The 19,075-nt window shown below is 37.6% G+C and overlaps 2 protein-coding genes across 2 annotated transcripts; one reads left to right on the forward strand and one right to left on the reverse strand.

Moving 5' to 3' along the window:
* Window positions 1-1,481: 1,481 nt before the first annotated feature.
* On the reverse strand, window positions 1,482-9,229 carry GPDHP (NAD-dependent glycerol-3-phosphate dehydrogenase family protein). The gene is given in 11 exon segments (XM_088710194.1): window positions 1,482-1,837; window positions 3,173-3,221; window positions 3,343-3,397; window positions 3,496-3,616; window positions 3,709-3,746; window positions 3,846-3,909; window positions 4,655-4,858; window positions 4,860-5,098; window positions 5,360-5,432; window positions 5,541-5,617; window positions 9,005-9,229. Coding segments are annotated over 11 exon segments (1,260 nt in total). The 5' UTR covers window positions 9,162-9,229; the 3' UTR covers window positions 1,482-1,654.
* A 7,139-nt stretch (window positions 9,230-16,368) lies between these two features.
* LOC103696612 (BTB/POZ and TAZ domain-containing protein 1-like) lies at window positions 16,369-18,702 on the forward strand. Its single transcript, XM_017840481.5, has 5 exons — window positions 16,369-16,571; window positions 16,661-16,794; window positions 16,884-17,205; window positions 17,920-18,239; window positions 18,367-18,702. Exons 1-5 carry the CDS (start codon window positions 16,443-16,445, stop codon window positions 18,524-18,526), a joined length of 1,065 nt encoding a protein of 354 aa, XP_017695970.3. The 5' UTR covers window positions 16,369-16,442; the 3' UTR covers window positions 18,527-18,702.
* Window positions 18,703-19,075: the final 373 nt, after the last annotated feature.

Raw genomic sequence — 19,075 nt, forward strand, 5'->3', positions numbered from 1 at the left:
GGTGGGGCAACTAGGGATGGCAATCGGATTGGGACGGGTTGGATACGAGTCAGGTCGGATGCGGGTCGAGATAAAAAATTATTAAACAGGTAATCCAACCTGACCCACATAACCCATTTATTAAATAGGGTCAAGTCAGGTTAAACAGGTTAAACGGATTAAATAGATTTAAACAAGTTAAACAGGTTAAGCGGATCTAGTTAAATAGGTCGGAAATAGATTAAGCATATTTTAAATAGGTTAAATAGCTCTTAAATGGGTTTAATGGGTCTGACTGTGATCCAATCCAATTATTAAATGGGTCAAAAGAGACTAAATGGATCAAAAGTCTAAACTTGAACCCAACCTATTTAATAAATAGGTTTAGATGGATTGATCCATTTATGATCCGAACCCGCTTAAAATGGGTCGTTCATGAGTCAGATCATAAATTACCACCTCTAAAAGCAACTAAAGGCAAAGTTGATGTAGAAGTCGAGATCAACCTTGTATAGAATTTTAGTTTTTTCGTATTTATTTTCACTAGTAATATCTATTTTGGGAAACCCATCTTATTCGTACTAGGAGAGGATTCCAATCCAAATTATATAATGGTGGAGCTCACTATTATAAATACTGGATATATATATTTCTGTTTATTAATCACCAATGAGAGAAAGAGAATCTAGATCCTACTTTCTCCAAATTTTCTACTTTTCCACATCTTTTTAAGAGATTCAAGTTAAGCTGGTTGAGAGAATTCTTCTTTCTCCCTAATCAGATTTAGCTTGTTTACGCCCCTAGGTGTAGTATAGCTTCTTTGGGCTAGTTTTGTACCTTGATAATGAAGTGTCAAAAAAAGCTTGAAATAGGTAGGAGAAAAGAACATGGTTCTTTCAAGTGATGAATCATACAGATGCTTTGATTATCTTGCAATCAAAATAAGAAAATACAATTCTTTTCCTTCTCGACTAATGGCTGCTGCATAATGCCCTACTACAAGCATTTCCTGCAAAGTGCTCTGAAGATCTTGCAATACAAAATAAGAAAATACAATTCTTTTCCTGCTTGACTGATCAATGGTGGATAATGCCCTACTACAAGCAATTTGGAGATTTCTCAAAGCCCTAATGCATGCATGCTAAATCTTTCTGGTAGTAGAAACTCTTCCTGTATTGTTTTCCAATAAGAATATTGCTCATTGGGAATATGATTTGTTGTTAGCTTTAGAACTGTAGTATATTGCTGTTGAACCATGAACTTAGGTTTCCCTCATAATAAATTAAATAGTAATAGAATATTTACACAAGATTTAGCATACCAACTCATGCAATTAGATATTATATTTATATATTTCATCAGTAGAATTATGGATCCTTTTTACACTTTTTTTTTATTGAGATGATTAAGTTATAATTGAGTAGTATTGTTAATTAACCTTGTAAAGCTAATCAAGAGGTTGATTGACTATACATACAAGAACTCATGCACAAATAGAAGACTGCAGACAAGTCAGACAATGATATTGATTGTTCAATCCAACAGTATTTTTCTGACTATTTTGATTCTACACTTTTAAATGACTCAGTCCAAGAAAATCCTGCAGAATTGCAAGTTACATGTTTAATGTAAGTGTGATGGCTATGTAGAATCAATACATGTTCTATCTTAGGATTCAGTAATATAAAGCAGAGCCTTCAACAAGCAAGAAATTTGGTGTATGTTCACTGTATTCCACTATTGCAGATGCAGGGAGTTGGCCGATGCAGATCTCATGCACTGTTGTGAAAAGTGGAAACAACCCTTGCCATCCTCTGTGACTCAGAACTTCATAAACTTCTTTTGCCGTGGACACACCCTTCAAAAGTTGTGAAGTCAAATCATACAGTATAGAAGATGCACATTTTAGAATGCTCGATTATATTTTTCTTGAAGTGAAGATGCTGTTCTATAAACCTGGTACATGCTAGTTCTTGACCATGTCGAAAGAAGATTCCTCATGCTCACCAGTCCCATCTTATTTTTCTGCTTTCTATTGTGAAGTTTCTATCAGAAAGTACCATACTGATTGGTGGCAGTTGGTGGCAGCCAGGTCTATAGCTTGTTGGGCTCATACTACTAGGACCAAGCATATTTTCTAATGGGTAATGGAGTTTGTCTAATCTTGAAAGGTTGTGATCATCTCTACTGTTTATTAGAATTATAAAGTTGATATTCAAAATAAATGCATGATCGGCTGCTTGATTTGGAATGAGAGAATGTATCTGAAATTGCCTATCAAAAAGAGGGAGATTGGTGTTGCCACTTAAAAAGCTAAAAGGTGATGAAGGTACCTATGTAGTTTCATGCGCATGCAAACATTCATGCATTCATGGATGTAAGTGTGTACTTGGTTCTTTCTTATGTTTCCATATGTTGTTATATTCCATAAATGCTGAAAATAGGTTATGGTAGTGAAATTTATCATATGAGTTCTTCCCATATGCTATTTTTATACTTTCAAAGGTTATAGCAGTAGTCGTTCTGCTCGTTAATGCTTCACTTAGTTGGTGGGCTATGCTTTGTTGTGAATGATCACTTTTCTGAGGGAAGTTAAAGCTTGCCTGTAAAATGGCTTCTTCGCTGTTACAACTCTTGCTTCATCATAATTTGCATTTAGTGTATATTAAGCAGAATGGTTCTGGAATTGCATTGTCCTATGGTGGAGAAACGGATCATGTAGCTGATATATTGATACAGTGTGATAAGAAGATGACTACATTTTCTTCTTTCTTGTGAAGATAAGAATGCATTTGAGTTAGATGATGGTTTTTCCTTCTTTGACTTATGATCTACGAATTGCATTCGAAAGCATAATAATATGTTTAGGCCATGGACTGTAATAATGATATTCTGGTCATCAGGATTGCTTTGCACTTGCTACTTTTGAAGCTGATGGATCAGTTACTATCATAAGAATATGGGGTCATACAAAAAAAAGGGATTTTCAAACAGCAACATCCAGTGTCATGTGTATGTCTTTTCTTGTAGGTACTATATCTGTGATATGTTGTGTAGAACTATTCAGACTTGGCAGCAGCATCTTTAAGGTATGCTTACGAACTTTAGCTACAATTACTCTAGATTATATGTTCCTGTGATCTTGTAAGTATAGAAACTACCCTATAACTTTTTTTTTATTATTATTGTTTACCTGTAGTTTTTGGCCTTGCAACAATTCTGCTTCTAGTTCATCGAAAGATCTGTCATTGATATCAGCAATAAATGCAATTAGAAATTCTCAGAACACTGAGGCCATCAATTTCAAATCTAACAAACCTAGGTATGCTCCAAAAACATGTCTGACATAGTTTAGAGAATAACCTTTTGCCACCATTTCGAGCAAAGGCCTCAGCAACTTTTCTGTTTCTTCCTCCAACTGCCTCAAAGAAACCCGAGTACAATAATCAGTACAATTTAATTGTATGTGACTCTGTGATATATGGATAGGAAATGGAGATGTATTAGATATCATACGGCATGTTGTTATCAGATCAGCCACACCACAGCTCTCAAAGAAGGTGTTGTCTCTAACTGAAGAGAACAACAGCTTGGAGAAGGCACGCATCTCCCTCAGCCCAATCCTCATTATTGCTGCCTAATTTTTCAAACAAAAGCTCATGAAACGGTACGGTCAGAATGTTTTCATGTCTTAAATCCCTCGTATGACATTCTTCAATTCATACAAACCTTGGTATTGTTTCCCATGTCCAAGCCATCAACTAGACCTGTATATATTCCATTAACATGTTTCAGTACCTGAATTTTTAGAAGTAGCAAAACATACTGTTGTAAAATACAAATTCAAGTTAGCAAAACATACAAACCTGCTGCTATGGCCACCACATTCTTTAATGTCCCGCATAGTTCTACTCCCTCCACATCCTGCACCTGTCAATTTATGAACACAAATTCAAGTTGTTAAGTTTATATGATGGAAAAAAAACTATCTATTTTTTCAAGTACAATTTTGTTTTCTGTATTCACCATAGATTGTTAGAATTTAATCTATCTTTGTTTGTTCCCTTCAATGTTATCAGAATATGGTATGATACTACATAGTGCAGAGCTGCTTACTTTCACAAGTGTTGACATTCGTCACAAAGTGATTGCCCTAGCATTAGTAAAATCCAGAAGCACCTTTTCTTTTATCCTCATTTTGTTTCCAGACTCCTGTCCCTTTTATCACCATGTATTCCTCTAACAACCGACCTATGTACCTTTCAATTCTCATATGTGCCAATTTGTTCAAGAAAAACAAACTTTTTTTTTTTCAGTTTCACACACCTTACCCTTTCTAATCTTTTCGTCAAGCACCCTATTTGGTCAGTTATGAAGTTACCCTGCATGCTAAATACCAACCTCCATGTTTGAAAATTATGATTTATATTCAACCTTCATCGATCGTCCAAATAGTGATTTGGTAGCTACTTTTTTTTATATAATACTTTGTTCAACAAAATTGTATTCTCCCTAGATGTAAGGTTAAATAACTATTTCTGAATAAAGACATGGTATAGTGGAATAAGTTGAGCGATAGACAGAAGACATAATTATCTTACTGGTTCGTGTATGGGAATTAGCCAAGCAAACAATCTTCTTATTTATAGATGGACGAAGCAAATGAAACACTCACAACAGACACAAGGAAATAGGGGGTGCTGAACAATCTCGCCCATCTCTGTGCAACCTCCTTATCCTGTCTATAGCCAACTGTTGCTTCACTGAACTTCTCTACAGCAATCTGCATTTAGATCTCCATTCACAATTTCTGCTAGAGAGAGAGACAGAGAGAGAGAGAGAGAGAGAGAGAGAGAGAGGAATCTACATAATGGTGGAATCTATGTTAGAGGGATCCTTGCCTCATTGGCAATATTAGCACCCATGAGAACACAACAGTTGATTCCAAGCATATCAGTGATAAGTTTTGAAATCATGAAGGGTCCTTCCATCTTGACCTCCATTCCCTTAATGAGGGAGATGGCCTCGGTGCCGGGTCTTATTTTCCCTACAAGCCTCTTGCATATGCCCGCCACAAACTGATGGGGTGTCACAAAGACTAGCATGTTTGCTTCTTTCACTGAAGATAAGGTATCATATCATTTGTTAGAACTAGAACCTCATTGCATGCAGGAAGCATTTTAGGAAGGTAATTTTATTATTTCCTTCATTTTATGGCTTCCTTGAAGAGTTTGCAATTTGATTCATATTTATGCATAGCATCTTAGATTAAGAAGCTCCCAAATGTATATTATTTATATTATTATTTTTATTACTTCAACTTTAAAATTACTTTTGTTGCTATACTTAAAATACCTTTATAGCAAATAAATGAAGTTACCTGCATTCTCAAGGTCAGGATCTGCTATAACGTTGTTCCGAAGCTTTATGCCTGGTAGATATTTGACGTTCTCCTGTTGCATGGCATGGGACAAACACATTATTAACAGGAAGAGATAATTTGCGCCATGGACAACAAAAGACAGTGGAAAGGAGTATTAAGAGGATGCAGGGCCTCTCACATGGGTTTGATTGATGACTTCAGAGAGTTTCCTCTCTGTAGGTAATGTCTCTTCGTAAACCCACATCCGTACTTCATCTGTAAAATCCCACATATAATGATGCTTCAGTTCATACTATCCAGTGTTTCCTCAAAAAAGTTCATATTGTCTGGTATGTAAAATGCAGCATTGCAAATTAGACAGACTTATTGTAACTTCAGACACAACTCTCTCTAATTTTAAAATACACACACACACATATATATATATATATTAGTACTAATCATTTGAGTCAGCCTATTTCTTTAGATCAAACAGCATTTCGAGAACAACTTCTACAAAGAAAAGAACTTTAGAAAATTATCTTACTATATATTTAAACTCAATATGGAATGGGTTTAGCTTGCAAGCATCTGAAAATGCAACCAACCCCGTGATGAATCTTAAAGTAGGATGGTTCTGTACCGCTATCATGTCATGTACTCTGCATGGTCAACAACATTTAACATGTTTTTTTCTTTTTTTTTGAGGGAACAGCAACATTTAATAATTCATTATTCTCATTAAGAAAAATGGATGATTTAGTGCAGGGTGAAGCTTATTCTCTTTCTTCTTCTTTAAAGAAAGGTGGGAAAAGGGGGTCGGTTACGGTCGTTAGCCTTATGAAATGAGTAACGAGTTTATCCTAAGTGTCTTGATGAGGATGTCTGCTTGTTTTTCTCAGGTTGATCTCTGCTGCCCATGTACAAGTTGGTGATTAACATGGGAGATGGTGGACAATGGACCACCCTGTATTTGTATTTGATAATTTTCCACTTTCATCTAGAAAGGATACAAGTATAGTGAACCAAAAAATCCCTAGAAAAATTTAGGATAAATTTTTATAATAAAAATAAAAATTAGTGTAACTTGTCTGAAAAAGAAAAGTGCAACTTGTTTGCAGGCTGTAACAGAAAAGAAGGGATTTTTTTTCAATAAATAAGCTCTTGCTACATTATTGTGGGTAACAAATGGCCAATTTTTACAGTCATTAGATGTACAAACATCCTGAAGGTGCTAGTTATGTTGTTGGTAAAGTCTTTTGATGGTTGTACGCAAGATCCGCCGTACCGGTATCGGTCGGCGTATCGATGGCGGCTCGGACCAATACGAAACCGGTCCCATACCGGTCCGTACCGGTGGCGTACCGGTCCCGTACCGGTGGCGTACCGGTCCCGAACCGGTGGCGTACCGGTCCGAACCAGTTCCGTACCGGTCCGAACCGATAAACTACCGGTACCGGATTCCACGTTGATCCGGTACCGGTCCCAGGCCGGACCAGTACAGCATACCATGGTTGTACGAGAGACAATAAAAGGTATTGAATCATTCCAGTCAATTGAGAAGGGTGTTATCTGTTGTACCTCATTGGCTAAGTGTCTGTCTCTATATTTATAGTCCAATCCATTGAGTTGGAAGTAGGAGATAGGGCTGGCACATACTGTACTTTTTGATTTTCTAATGCAGTATCAGCAATGCACCACACCCTAGGATGCATGGCTTAGCATAGCTTATGTGCACACACCTTATGCATGCTGCACATCTCTCGCATCAAGGTTTGCTATACCAGTTGATACCTGTGTGTATCCAACCATACCATACCGTACCATACTAGTACTTAACCGATACGTAGTATGGAGGGCATACCGACATTTGGTATGCCGTGTGCCAAACTAGGTATCATACTAGGCATACCGATATTGTAATATCATGGTACCGATACAGGATCTAGTATCGAGATAATGAATCTTATCTCACATCCTGTGTGCGGGCATGCAATTGATACTGCATTGTACAATCAAAGCTCCATTTTCATACTTTCCCTCTGCTAGTTGAAGCTAAGATAGGCAAGGCGGTCAACAACCTTTTTCTTTTCTTCCTTCGATATGTGACTTGAGTTCCTGCAATCAGGAATTATGTAAATTACTTGGAATCAGGGCATATTTGATACTCATATGTTTTATCTGTGTTGGACTCAAAGCTTTTAAATTCCTCTGTCCAAACTGCTATCAATCCCAACATTATTGTCCAAATTATCACCATTAGTTTCGTGGCACAGTGCATGAAAGTTGATCCATCTTTTGCCTAATTGCAATTCTTGCTGCAACAAGTGAAGTTAGATTTCTCCATAGTAATCCAATTGTTGGCATGCTTTGCATGAGTTCAGGTAGTTCAGGTATGAATTGTATTTCACTCTTTTTCAGAACTTTGCCCTGGATAGCCAAATCAAATTTTTTGATTAACTATTTTTGAATCATTATTCATTTTCATCTTTACAAATTTTGCTAACATGGTTCAGATTCATCTAGACATAGAAGAGAAATAAGTACATAAGTATCTTTGGAGAGATTTAAAATAAAAAGAAAGCCAGGATGCTATAATACCTTAATCAGTTAGTCGAGGAAATCCACAATAAGTTTTTACTGCTATTTTCAAATTTCCTCACTTTTTCTCATATGATTAACTTGCACTCTGAATACACTGAACTTAACACATTGTAAATGGTTTAGCAAATCATGCAACAGAAAGCCCGGCATGGAATATATATAGTGTTGTACAATAAAATGTATTTTTTGATAATAATAATAATTTTAAGGAGTTAAAACTTCATTTAAGTATTTACTTTTGATAGGAAGTGTGTTATCTAAAATTATAAAACTTTTAAAATTCTTGGGTAGTTATTAACCATTGGGGAACCTAGATAACATTTAAAAACAATTCTGTAGAATTGCATCTTCTATAAAGAGAAACGCATGCAACATTCGGACTCCAAAGAGTTGCATGGATTCTGACTTATGCGATCTTTGGACTCTTATAAATCTACAGAATATCAAAAATCAAGATATAACTTGCTTTCTTATTCTGACTTCCCATTTTATATGCTCCTTTCTCAAACTTTCTTTCTGCACTTCCATCTTTTTGGTTGTGGTTCTTGATTAAAGGTGATTAAGAAGTGCAATCTTACATCACTTTTGTGTTGGGTATTGTATCCTGGGGATGGGATTTCCAAGAGTTCTTTGGCACCTAAAAGAGGCAAAATCACTATCTTTAAGAAAGCTTCTTGGAAGTGTCTGAATTTTTTTTCCTTCCTCAGCACAACATATAGAACATAAGGACAATACTATCATATAGATCGCAGGGACAGCACTATCTTCTCTATTGGTTTTGGTTCTATCGTCTGCATCAAAACTTGCTTATGTTCAATTACACCAATCATAGGATAGAAATTTCCAGGTCAAATTCCTGGTTCATAACAAGCATCTCCAGGAAGATTATTTTCACTGCATATCATGAGACGGATAAAATCCAATGCAGTGCACATCAAACAAGAAGGCAACATGGAGATGAGGGTCTGGGTTCCAACCCAGATGGTGGCATTCACACTCTATTCTCAGGAATAAGGGAAAAGCAAAAAAAATAAAGAAAATGGATGGTTTTGATGTTACCATAAAAGATTGGTTGTTTGATGGTGTTGGAGGCAATGAGCTTGGCTGCGACGCTGCCCCAGTTTCCACTCCCGATCACCGCCACCCTGTATTGTTCCCTCTCATCTTCGGTAGTTGCACCCATCAACTGCTGGTCTTCTTCCATCCCTGGAGCCATACGGAAATAGAAAAGGAGAGATAAAGAAAGGAAGAAAGAAAGAAAGAAAGAAGAGATTGGGGAGAGGAATGCAGAGAATCTGTAGAAGATAAAGGATAAGTGAAGATAGAAAAGAGAGGAAGGGGTGGAGGAATCAGAGTTTGAGGGGCGGAGAAAGCATGGGAGAAGGGTGTGAATGCTGATAAGAATTGACGGAGTCTTTTATGTCCTCATTCCCAACTCCACTCTTTTTAACCTTGTTGTTCTCATTTTTGTTCCCTATTTCCTGCAGGCGCTGCCATGGTCGGAGCTTTCAACGTGTCTGTTGAGGTCGTTGGTTTCCACTCGGTTGGCGGCAAAATCCGCGGACGAGACAAACACGTTGAGAGCTGTTGAGCCGCACTCGAGCTTCCCTCTTTTTTGGATCATTATTTTCTTGTCCGGGTTCGGATCAGGTTATATGGGTTCCGGTTGTATTTTTCGCACCAAAGAATGATTAATCTTCTTTCATGATTATGATCATACCTCGCACAGATCTCAAAGCACTCCGAAAGGTCTCGTAGTGGCTATTGCGCGATCCAACGGTGCACATCATGAAGCCTTCATGCAAAAGATACAGCTCAAGTTATATGCTGACTTAGACCATTTGAAGGTTCAAACAAGTATCAAACATGAGATGGAAATTGAGACTTTTAAGATGAATAAAAACTATATAAGCATAAAAATGGTTAGTAGTTGCGGTAGTGGTGGAAGATGCAGAAATGACCGATGTCGCCGCTGGCCAAGGAAGGGGTGGATGGAGTGGTGGAGAAGGGACAAGAGAAACCTTCGTTTTAATTTATCAATAAAAGCCAAACCATCTGCTAGAGGTTGTAATAATTCGAACGTCCTACTACATCAAGACCCTTTCGACATTGCACAAAAGTTGTTACAGTCAGTGCCAATCAGGTCTACAGATACTTGGGTTTGTAGAAGTTTGTAGAAGTTGACGGTAAGACCTGCCCTTCCTGGCAGGGCCGGCCCAACCCTTAGACGACCTAGGCGGTCGTCTAAGGCCCCGGCCCAAAGAAGGCCCACCCAGAAAATGCCTCAAAGACAAAATGGAAAGAAAAAAAGCCACCTGTGAGTTCACCTTAGGCCGGCCCATTGCAGAAAAAGGCCACAAAGATAAAACGGCCTTAGGCCTCCAAATACATTGGGCCGCTCCTGCTTCCTGGAAGTCGTTAGCTCTTTCCAGTGGTCGTTAGCAACTGGTATTAAAATCCCTTCCTGTTGCTGCCGTCAAGAGTAGAACTCCTCGGGCATTCGTCCGGTGGCTTATTTTTGCCTCCCTTTCAACCAAATAAATAAATAAATAAATAAATAAATAAATAAATAAATAAATATATATATAAATATATATATATATATATATATATATATATATATATATATATATATTATGTATAAGTTTTTATACAGGGTCGAATCCAGTTTGTTGGATGATGCTGGAGGCTTAGTGGGGCCCTGTTATTGGTGGTAATTTGGGCCGTTAGAACGTTTTATGGGCTAGAGTTAAGGACTTAAGGGGTTGGATCCTTACAATCAAAAAGCTACGAGCCAGCAGTATTTGACCCAGGCCAATCAGCATTTTGGACCCAATTAACACAATTTTTGTAGCTTGCGCATGGGTGGATTCTAGTATTTATGTTAAGAGAAGAAGAGGGTATAGAAGAGCTTAAAGAAGATTGAAAGGAAGGTTAGGAGGAACGCAGGCATTAAGCTGCTGTGATGTTGTTGTGGAATAGAATGATGATGCTTCGCATGGCAGAATCAACGGTTGTGATGTTGTTGTGGGAAATCCTCTTTGTTTCTTCCTAGCCATAGGCACACGAAATGGTTTCATGAGCCAGAGACTCCCATCCCTCTCATTTGAGAACGTCCAGGTCGACCATATGGCATTGTGGCTTGGACTTTTAAGAAAGTGCAATAGATCTTGCTGGGGGATAGAAAAGTGGAAGGGAATGATTGGGTGTTGATAATTAAATGGTTATCCTTGCACAAATGTGCATGATTGTAGTGTTGATGGTCCTCATTTTGTTAGGTCGCCGACCGTTTTTTTATCTCGAATTGCTAGTCATAAGAAGAACATGTTAGAGAAAAGTATGATATATTTTACATTAAAAAACTTGAAAAGATTTCCCTCGTATTATAAATTTGTCATCAAAATTTATTTAGAAGATCACCAGACTTGATATGAACCATTTTTGACTAATATAGGATAAACTGAATAAGGTCCAGAAATAAAATATAGTCATTTTGGTAAGCCAAATTGTATGCCGAACTTATGGATACTATAACTTACTTATGCAACATCCGATTCGATTCTTTATCGAGTAATTTTTTAAGTTCTATAATGTGGCACCATCCTTTAAGAGTTCATACAACAAGCAATCATGATTAAATCCCATTTTTTGACCTCTAAAATGGACCAGTCAAAAAAAAAAAAAAATCTTTTTGAAAAAAATTTGAATGGATGTATCTCTCAATCTAGAAAGAGTGGAAGTAAAACTTGATTTCTACCTCTTATAGGATTTTAACATTTTTATGATTATTTCTACTAGTTATATTTATTTCAAAAAAAATCTTTTTTTCAATTAAAAGAGGAACACGAGTAATATAACTAATGGCTATGTAACTCGGTTTGAAATTCATTAATGAAAACGAAAAAAAATCTAAAATCTATTTTCACCAATTTGTCAATTTTTCTAATTTTTTTAAGATATTCGAGTTGGATGGATTGATGGAATTACTTTGTTCTTCTCGATCAGACCAATGATCATGCGGTTCACTGCTCCAAAAGAAGTGAGGAGATTTCATTGCATACCCCCGCGGGCCGAAAGCTTCAATGAAAATCTTGTAAATTGGATATGTAATAAATTTCATTAAACCTAGAGTAAAGATTGTAACAAATCTCGTAAAAAAAATCTAATAAATAAAAATCTAAATGGTCCGAAAGACAAATGAACCATCCACACGTGCACAGTAGCTGGTGCTGGTCACGCATGCAAATATTCGGCCAGGCTGATAGTGCAAATATATGCTTCAATGGCTCAAAGGTTTATCACACCTAATAGGTTCCCTTAGTTGAAGAAACTACAAATGCCAGTTCACATGCACTAATGCTTCTACATAAAGTTTTAAAGAACATTGAACTACAAATGCTTATTGATTGAACTTTTCCAACTGAAAATCAGACAAAAAATAATTAAAATTCATCTAAAATTTTTAATATCATATAATAAAATGTTCATAGGAGAAGATGAAGAACATATGTTGTGCGGTTGATTATTACACTTGATTGTATATGAATATATGAATGAATGGTTGCTAGGCGAGCACAACTACAACCTTCTCTGCTGCTAGGAGGTCGGACTCCCCCTCCACCACTGCTTGCTGGTCCACAAAGATCAAGTTCCTTATGGGGGTGATCAATAAACCCTAATTTTTTAGTGCGATCTCAACTTCACCGGTCTTAGCCTAGAAGCCTAAAACAAAACATAATTGGGTGATGGCCATTTTTATCAACTGATATTTTATTTTTCGGTCAATCCCATGGTACCAGACGAGCTCCTAAAAGAGCAATGAAGACATAGCTGCTATACTTAACCAATGCAGCCAAGGTCTGACATGATGGATCTAGATTGGTCTGAACCCCTACATGACCTAATCAATTCGATGAGGCACTTGTCATCCATTTTCATTGTTCAATTGACAGTTATGTCTAGTCTATCCAGAAAATAAAATCGGGCCTTGGTCCATGGTCCGATTGTATTTCACCATGGCCCAGTTTTATTTCAAGTTGTTGCCCAAAAGTTATATCTTGTTTCTACCCAACCCACTGGTCTAGGCTTGTTCCCTCTTATCTTGATCAAAGATTCAGGTTCTAGGCTTGTCATCCCTTGCAAGCACTATCAAGTGGTTTTAGGTTTGGACTTTTATTAGTCTCAACCCAAAACAAAGTCAGAACTCTGACCATACATGCTTGCCGTATTGCTCCAATGTGGTGATTTGATTTTTCTCAATATCATGACATTGATAGCTAGGTTAGAAGGCTAGAATATTTCATGGAGAAAGATTTCGTCCATCTGTGTCCCACTTCTGTTGTTAGATGGACAATAGCAGACACAGTAGTTGGTATCCCAAGCACTGAACTTGGCCTGAGTTTGGTGGCTTGGCCACCTTTCATGAGGGGATCACACAAGCACACAATTCATGTGAAAGATGTAGATTATGACCACAAATTTGTCATCTCATAGCCAGCATTGAACAAGAAAGAAACAAATTCCCAATTCTTTTCCATGAATCTTTTATTTCCTTCTAATAAAATAAACAGCAAGCAGTCAAAGCCGAATTTGTCATCTTCCTCAGATGTAAGAAGAAGAAGAAAAATCTACCCTTTTGTTCTAGCTGTTAATCTAAGAGATCAATTTCCAATATCCTGCAGATAAGTTGATGTTGAAGGCCAAATTTTTTTATAAAAAAATGCAAAGGGAAGCAAAACCACCTGAAATTTATCAATAAGGAAAGAAGATTATAAGGAAAAATAAAATGAAGAAAATAGAAAACAAGTTGTCTCTGTTCAGATACCCTCGCAAAAATTACATTATAGTGGACCCAATTTTCCACTGAAGTTTACAGAAACTAAGAAGTTGCTTTGGATTACTAAGTATGGACCAATCATTGAGAAGAGATAAAACCTCAGACCTCAAGGTGTACCGGTTCAAGATCTCACTCATAAAAGCTAGCCAAAAAAAATATAATTTGGGATTCTTCGTCTTTATAAATATCCAAAATCTTTTCAATGCACAATCAATATGAGAATAAACATATAGTCTGACATATTCTTCCCATTTAAGTCCTAGTATCTACACCAACTTAGGAGCCTAAATCTATTCAAATTCAAACATTAACTAGAATCGACTTGTAGGTAGCCACAAAAGGACTTGTGCCTCTACATGGCTTGTGGACCGACTATTTTTATACTATTTATAATGATCTAGGGCATTACCCAAAAGGCAAGCCAAGAGATTTAATTTATATTCCTAAAAATTAGAACAAAAATAGGATGATTGACACCAGAAATTCTACTAAATCTTGGTACAGGTCCCTTATGCACAAACTCAGTTTGGAGAGACAGACATTCAGACAATTCTCTATGACTATTGAAATATACGAAAAAGAAACTGAAGCTAACCCATTGATTTCCAACTTTCAATACTTTACCAATTGAACTAGTGAGAATTTTTCTTTTTCTAAAAGGAACATGGACAAAGGAGGATCGAAGCTAGCACATTGGTACAGAATTCTTAGTAACTTTACCAATTGAACTAGTTAAATTTCTTTTTTCTTTTAGCAGAACATGGTTAAAGAAAAAAAATTCAAAACCAACTAACTAGTACCTAAGGATATTGGCTTCGCCAAACAGACAAGTCTATTTTTGAGAAATAAAGCAACCTTCAGCGATTTTATACCAAACTAAACCAGTTGGATTTTTTTTTCCTTTTTTAGAAAAGGATGGATAGGAATACACTAAAAGCCAACTAATTAACACCAAATCAAGAGTGATTTTACCAATTTAACTAGTGGATACCCTCCTTCTAAAAACTATATATTTTTGTTGATAAACCTTATAAAAGTTCTTACTAGATTGGCAACCACTCACAATCTTTGTTTGGACCCACCGTGGCTGGTGGAACCACTTTGGTCACGTGCCTGTCACATGTTATTTGCTTTTTTATATTTTTTCCACGAGATGATTACGAAGCAAAGCACATGGAACATGCCTTTTTTTAGCATAAACAAAATCATTGTCTCCCATGTTGTTGTAAGATTGGTGGATTCTTTACAACGTTTTCCACAACTCCATTGAAAAAAATAAAATTATACTAACTTACAAAGCCTTTCCTGCTAATTTACATAATAAAATAATTAAATAAATAACATTGTCGGCAGACGCAATCTAACACTTAGTCAATTCCTCCAAGCCACAACCAAGGAGTAAGACAAAATTTTTCCCCCCCAAAAAAAATAGAAGTCTGATTACAATAATTATGGGGGAGCAAGAGCATATCCAGCAATCAAGCTGAAGTAATTGAGCTAGCTCAGATCCACCTCAGCATTATAGATATAAATCCTCAAAGAATCTTCCATCCATCTCATCATATATTCTCCAATTATTGCTTATTTCAGTAGAACATGCAACAAAAAAAAATAGATTGATAAGTATTCCCTCCATTGACCAGATTATAACTTTTTGTCCCTAAGTTTTAAAGCTTCTTTAATTTCCGATCTCTAGTAAATGTACGCACTTATTCTCTAATACGTACGTAATTATAAACAACTATGTACGCATAAATATAATTATGTAGTATTAATATAACTGCGTGCAAGTATTTGTATAAGTGTATGCAACATAAACATTTTTCCTTTTAGAAATATGATTTCTGGAAAGAAGATTTCTAGGAAGAGAATGTCTGGGAGTGTACTTTTGGTATGTTTGGTTAAACATGGAAAAGTGACAGATTTTCAGAGTGCTTATGTTTGGCTGACTATCCACTTTTCTGGAAAAGTTATGTTTAATTCCTATTATACCCTTAATAAAAATTAGGTCTTTAATGCCTCTTTAATGTTGAAGGGCCTTTTTGAAAAAAAAATAAAGATGGAGTGATCCCACCTCATGGGAAATTAACTTTCCGATATTTCTCATAGGAAAGACTTTTCCATGAAATGTGGGAATCATATTCCCATAGAAATACAACTTTTCCATCTTTCTCGTATGAAAACTCCAACCAAACAAGAGACATTTAATTACTTTCTCGTTGACCATACTTTCCTCCCTTCTTTTCCCGCGAACCAAACGAGCCCATAAAGAACCAGATGTTAATTTCCGCTAAACAAAAAATCGCAACCATTGAATCGATAAATATCCTCCATCCAACCACAAACAAAAATACATGTATCTACCTACTCTCACAGCTGACCCTCCCCATCCAAAAATTCTCTGCCGAGCTGTTGCTGACGCGGCAGCCTTATCTGCCTCGTCATTTTCTATATATAACAATAAAAGGATTAAATTCGTTTCCTCTTTGTTATTTTAGCTTTCCATTTCAACCGCCTCGGTCGTTTTCACTGTTCTTCTCCGTGTCCCAGATTTTATATAACAACTCTTGGTACGACTCCAAGAGCCTCATTCCATCATCCAAAGAGGTGAAGAGAAGAGGAAAGGAGAAGGCTAGTAATCCACTATTGATTTCTTGAAGAATGAGGAATTCAGCCGACTGCAATAGCTTCCGGCGATGGCACGAGGCCGGCAACGAGTTCGTCCCGCCGGCCGACGTCCAAATCGTAACCTCCGGCGGCCGGAGCATCCCGGCCCATTCCGCCGTTCTGGTAAGTAATACGAACTCTCCTTTTGATCTTCTTGTCTGTGTTCCTCTTCTCCTTCGGCATTCATATTAATTGGGCCAATGGACATGAAGGCCTCGGCTTCGCCGGTGTTGGAAAAGATGCTGTACCGCTGCCGGATTGGTTTGAATTCACAGAGAATAATTCAGATTTTGGGCGTCCCCTGCGACGCAGTCGTCGCCTTCATTCAGTTCTTCTACTCCTCGAGGTATATATATAGTCTTCGTTTATAAATGGATTAATCTTATTGAATTGTAAGAGAAGATGAGTGATTGGTGATATTTCGATCGACTGCAGGAGCGTGCTGTCGTCGAGGGAGGGGGAGGAGGCGATGGAGAGATATGGAATTCATCTCTTGGTGCTGTCTCATGCCTACCAGGTGAAGTGGCTGAAGAGGGGGTGCGAGGAGGGGGTGGCGGCGAGGTTGCGAGCGGAGGAGGTGGTGGACGTGCTGAAATTGGCCAAGCTTTGCGATGCGCCGAGGCTGTACCAGCGTTGCATGAGGCTGGTGGGCAAGGATCTCGCGTCGGCGGTGTGGTCGGAGGGGTGGCGCTTCATCCAGAGGCACGATCCCTTGCTCGAGCAGGAGATCCTGCAGCTCGTCGAAGATGCTGACCAGGTTGGTGCTCTTTGTCTTGCATGTAGGCCATGACTGGAAATCTACAACTTATTTCTTCTGAATTTATGTAGGCCAATGCACCATTAGAAATCTTTTCTTCTCATTTCCATTTCGAGTTGATTCAATCAAAAGAGCAACTCTCAATGGAACTCCATGATCATGAATGATCGACATGAATCATCTACAATGAATTGCAGCATAGAATGATTGATATAAAGAAAGATGTTGCCAAGGTTCCACACGGATCATGTAGATCATTCTCCTGCATGAATCTATGACTCTTCAATGGGATCAACCTCTTCAATGTTCGTAAAATTTAGAAACATGCAGTACCTGCTCCTTTTCCAAACAAAAACAAACGAGCAGGACCTAAAAGGAAGCATAATATTCTAGGTTCATTGGAACTAACCAAATTGTAAACACTCAATGAATTCTTGTGGCTGGAATAGTTCATTCATTGTAATTAACCAAATTGCAGACACTTGGTGAATTCTTGTGAGTGGATAGATTAAGTTTCACACACAAGTTTGGTTAATAGTATACACATTTCTCAATTTAGGATAGTTTTGAAAGATCAAGGATCTAGGTGATGCTATCCAAAAATTGATAAATATGCTAAATTAAACCTTTTCTTTGGCTGGACTATGCTATATTAAGCATGACAACAGCAAGATATGGATTACTCACAATCCTTATGATCTAAAATGTGTGCAGAGGAAGAAGAGATGGATGAGAGAGATGGCAGATCAAGAGATGTACCAACAACTGAGTGAGGCAATGGAGTGCCTCCAACACATTTGCACGGTGGGTTGCACGGTCGTCGGGCCTCACGACGGCGAGCCCCCGAGTAGGAGCAAGGGCCCCTGCAGCTTTCGCACGTGCGAAGGGCTGCAGCTCCTCATCCGCCACTTTGCCACGTGCGGCAAGAAATTGTCCCCTGGTGGTTGCATCCATTGCAGGCGCATGTCGCAGCTCTTCCAGCTCCACTCCTCCATCTGCGACCAATCCGACTCTTGCAAGGTTCCTCTCTGCAAGTGAGTCCAATTCCATATATATATATACCACCTACCTGCCCATTGATACTGTCTTTATGTTTCAGTGTTTCATTCAGAAACTTGTTAGCTAATATTCTCACATTTCATGTCTATTAATTTAACGCAGGCAATTCAAATCAAAGATGCAAATGGATGGCAAAGTAGATAAGACATGGAGGCTTCTGGTGAAGAAGGTTGTTACTGCTAGAGTAATGTCTTCTTTGGCCAAGAGAAAGGGACCAGAAGAAATCCAGAAGACATGGTTAAGATACACAGGCACAAAGTGACTTCTCCTCATTTAGATTTTTTTTTTTCCTTGTTTTTTCATTCTTTAAAACAAAACAAAGTTTGTAAATCCTGATTCTTTTGTACTCTCATTGTATTTATTCTTTCTATATTCTTGTGAGATCTTGAACTCATACTCCGTGCAACTCATCAAAGCTTGATCGATGTATTAAGCTCAATGTGTTGGATCTTCTATAATGTACTGATGTAGATATTGTGATAATAATTCACAAACTACATACAGACATAAGTACATGCATGCATACATGTACATATGAACTCTAATATGTGCATCATGGTTGCATTGGATATAGAAAAAGAGTCCTGGTTGTGGAATCTATTAAATGGTGGCTCCAATTTGTTGGTGTACAAAGTGGCTAATCAAAGATATAGAACCCTAAGTAGAGTCTCTCCTACGAAATTGCCTATTGCTTCTTTGTCTCCATATATCCTACAAAAGAGGAGTCATAAGTGAGTCCTATAAAAGACTTGGTATTTTAAGGAAACACATATCCCTCTAGCTAGACTATAGAACTCACATGGTGTTGGGA

Source organism: Phoenix dactylifera, chromosome 13, assembly GCF_051530095.1.
Source record: "Phoenix dactylifera cultivar Ajwa chromosome 13, Ajwa_hap1_PhDact_Kaust_v1.1, whole genome shotgun sequence".
Lineage (NCBI taxonomy): Eukaryota > Viridiplantae > Streptophyta > Magnoliopsida > Arecales > Arecaceae > Phoenix > Phoenix dactylifera.